This window comes from Glycine max, chromosome 8 (genome assembly GCF_000004515.6).
Source record: "Glycine max cultivar Williams 82 chromosome 8, Glycine_max_v4.0, whole genome shotgun sequence".
Taxonomy (NCBI): Eukaryota; Viridiplantae; Streptophyta; class Magnoliopsida; order Fabales; family Fabaceae; genus Glycine; species Glycine max.
The window spans coordinates 38,240,856-38,243,859 of NC_038244.2; the positions used below are offsets into that span (position 1 = coordinate 38,240,856).

At 33.2% G+C, this 3,004-nt stretch overlaps 1 protein-coding gene across 1 annotated transcript; it reads right to left on the minus strand.

The window, feature by feature from the left end:
* Positions 1–429: 429 nt before the first annotated feature.
* LOC102666520 (leucine-rich repeat receptor protein kinase HPCA1-like) lies at positions 430–2,269 on the minus strand. Its single transcript, XM_041018480.1, has 4 exons — positions 1,866–2,269; positions 1,450–1,567; positions 1,291–1,362; positions 430–549 (listed from the first exon to the last, which is right to left on the minus strand). Exons 1-4 carry the CDS (start codon positions 1,897–1,899, stop codon positions 471–473), a joined length of 303 nt encoding a protein of 100 aa, XP_040874414.1. The 5' UTR covers positions 1,900–2,269; the 3' UTR covers positions 430–470.
* Between the last annotated feature and the right edge of the window lie 735 nt (positions 2,270–3,004).

Here is a 3,004-nt window from a genome sequence, read left to right on the forward strand (position 1 = left end):
GTTATTCCCATTACAAGTCACCAGACAGAGTTGGTGTTTGCTGTATTAGGATTACACCAAAATGGAATGAATGGAATAGCTTATTGACAAAAATAATCTTGGATTTGAAAAAGAAAATAATAAATTTTACTTTTAATTTTTTAACAATATAATATTATGCAACATATGAGTTGAATGCACACACAATTTGTGGACAGTTTTTCATTTTGATAAAATAGTTTAAGATGAAATTTGTCAAGACTCGACAAAACAGCAAATGATTCCTTTCTTAGTGGGAATGAGCATATCCTTGGAATGAGATTTGTATCCTAAACAAAGAATGGTGATTCCCCAAGAATGATAAATAAAATGTGGCTAAAATGGAATGTTTATTTTTATTGAGCTAAATGTGACCCTTTTACTTCTTACCTTTGCTTAAGAGGAAAGAAAAAAACTAATTCAGATTTGAGTTAGTAGCAATCTATTCTGCATTACAAGGTTGCCAGCTTCTTCAATTCCCCAATGGATTCTGGAAGTGGTCCAGTCAAGTCCTTGTTGTAAGATAGATCCCTATAAGAGAAAAATCGGTAGTTACTTAAAGCAGAAAAAGAAAAATCAAGAATTAAAAAAGAGATCAAATCATAAAAACTGCTTTCTCTCTGAGCTTAGTTTAGACAGATAATTAATGGAATTAATATTATTGGTTCAAGTACATTGTCCACACGAAGTGTTTGTCATCAGATGTTTGTGCTATGTCACAGGAGTTTCTGCCAAACATCCCTTTCTGCATTGTCAGATTTCTAAGCTGTGGTGAGTGGAAGTAGGTTCTTTGGGTTCGTAGCAAGTATTAGACATTTTTCTGTGCCTTATGTTTGGGTACTGGTAGAAAGAAGGTTAGATGTTATGGAGTAATGCTCCTTTTGCATGCAAAAGATGCATTTGGATAGAATGAAATGCAACATATGCTGATTTTGTTACATGGATTCTGAGGATTCCTGATCCTTGTTTTTTGTATCCCTATTTTTTAAAAATAAATTCTTGATAAATAATAAAATACGTAAAAACCATGGAAATAATATACAAGTCTTAAGCCATTTCCCAAGTGTTAGCTTAACACTAATACTTTCTGGATGCATCATGCAAATCCCAGTGGCAAATTGTCCTCGCTTGAGGTATATGACACACACTCATGGCTTGATCATTGCCTTCTGGTCACAGTTAATAGGATGGAAACTGAGCAGTGTTTGACATCCTCCAGGTGTGACTTAAATTTGATATGGTACAAGCACATACTCAAAATAAAATACTTACAAAGTCTCTAATTCAGATAGTGATCCAATATCTCCAGAAAGCTGACCAGCCAAATCGGTGCTTGATAATGTTCTGAAATACTAGCAATCAAGTTAATATCTCAAAAACAAATTCTGGAGAATGAAACAACAACCGAGCGTATCAGGTAAGAGACGCTACATTGATGTAATGTGTGAATTCTTGCACTTGATTCCAACCCAATCATCACAAGGATCTGAACCCACCCAATTAGGAGGGGTGTTCTCCCAGGTATTTATAAGAGACAAAAATGTGGTCACTGCCAAAGAATACAATTCAGTCACTGAGATCTTATGCAGAGTTGTATAACTTTTGATTGCTCTGAAGATGAGCAGAAGAAATAATTAATACTGACAAACTTTTTCTAAAACATGCAAGACACAAATTTGGTTTATCTTAACTTACTAAAGCAGGTCCAGTGCTTCTGGTTTTGAACTTACTAAAGGTTAGTTCTACGAACTATAAACATTTAATAAATGAGCATTATAACAAACATGGCATTCACATGTAAAGAAAAGGATCAAACACATAGGATATAGCTAGAAAACTGAACTCACAATCTCCATCAGCTGTTTCTCCTTCTGCAACCATGGACAATAGGGCAACAAACTTTGTAGCATCAAAATATGCTATACACTAAGTAGAAAAATACAACTTAGGAATAAGGAACAGCATATAAAAGCTCTGGAACTGGTTGATTTATGAAAGTGATTTGATAACATCTATACCCGTACTCCTTCCCAAGTAAATAATAAAAGTATTATTGCTAGTACTTATGAAAAGTTTAACAAAGGAACTGGGTAGCTGTCATTATAGAGGATCCAAATTTCTCTCTCAACATCAAAAAATTAATGAGAATGGCAATGACACACTAGAATAACCAAGAGAGGAGCGTCAAATATTGATAGTCCTTTACAATAATTTATCAAGCATGAAATTAAACAGAAAATCCAACAGGAGAATTCCTTGTGCTTAAAAATTATCTAAACACGAAAATTTGTAAAGTACTGGTCCTATTGAGGGTCCACAAATGACTTCAAATTTCAAAACTAACAAACTAGGGAGGGCATTGTGACTAATTGGACACCCATCTATATCATGCTATAGCCTTGGCCAGCATGACTATCAATCTACCATCAACCAAACTATTTTATTATTTTTCAGAAGAAACGACAAGTCCACAACTTAACTTATTTAAGAGCAATAAAATTAAGTATGATAAAATACTAACATGCATACATAGGATTACAACTGTACCTGCGACTCAAAAAGCAGATATCAGCCTTTGTCAATTTCTAAATTAACCAATATAGCACTAAACCTGTTGTGCCATGTTAGCGGTCCACGTTAGTCTAGACAATTCTATTTAACAATGAATAGTTGAATACGAAAAACATAGATCTGATTTAAAATGAGAGACCATATATTGAGAAACCACTCCCATAACAAGGTGTCACATGTCCATGTTACAACTTATTATGTTGAGAGGACACAAGTATCAGTAAGCCACTCTTTAACGAACTTTTTTTTAACACACTTTTTATTTTTTAATTAAAATTTATCAGAAATTGTAAAATTATAAGTGGAGCTCAAATAGGAAATTATACCTATAAAATTATAAAATTTTGTAATTTTTAATAAATTTTACTCAATAATAATGAGTTCAGTAAAATGTGTTCTAGAATGTGTCACCGAA

What these genes read in the sequence shown, in the direction of transcription:
- LOC102666520 (XM_041018480.1), bottom strand. Translation starts at nt 1,899, where the DNA reads ATGGTTGCAGAAGGAGAAACAGCTGATGGAGATT. An exon ending in AGAAACAGCTGATGGAGATT is followed by an intron (nt 1,568 to 1,865) that starts GTGAGTTCAGTT and finishes ATTCTTTGGCAG; the next exon opens with TGACCACATTTTTGTCTCTT. An exon ending in AATTCACACATTACATCAAT is followed by an intron (nt 1,363 to 1,449) that starts GTAGCGTCTCTT and finishes CTAGTATTTCAG; the next exon opens with AACATTATCAAGCACCGATT.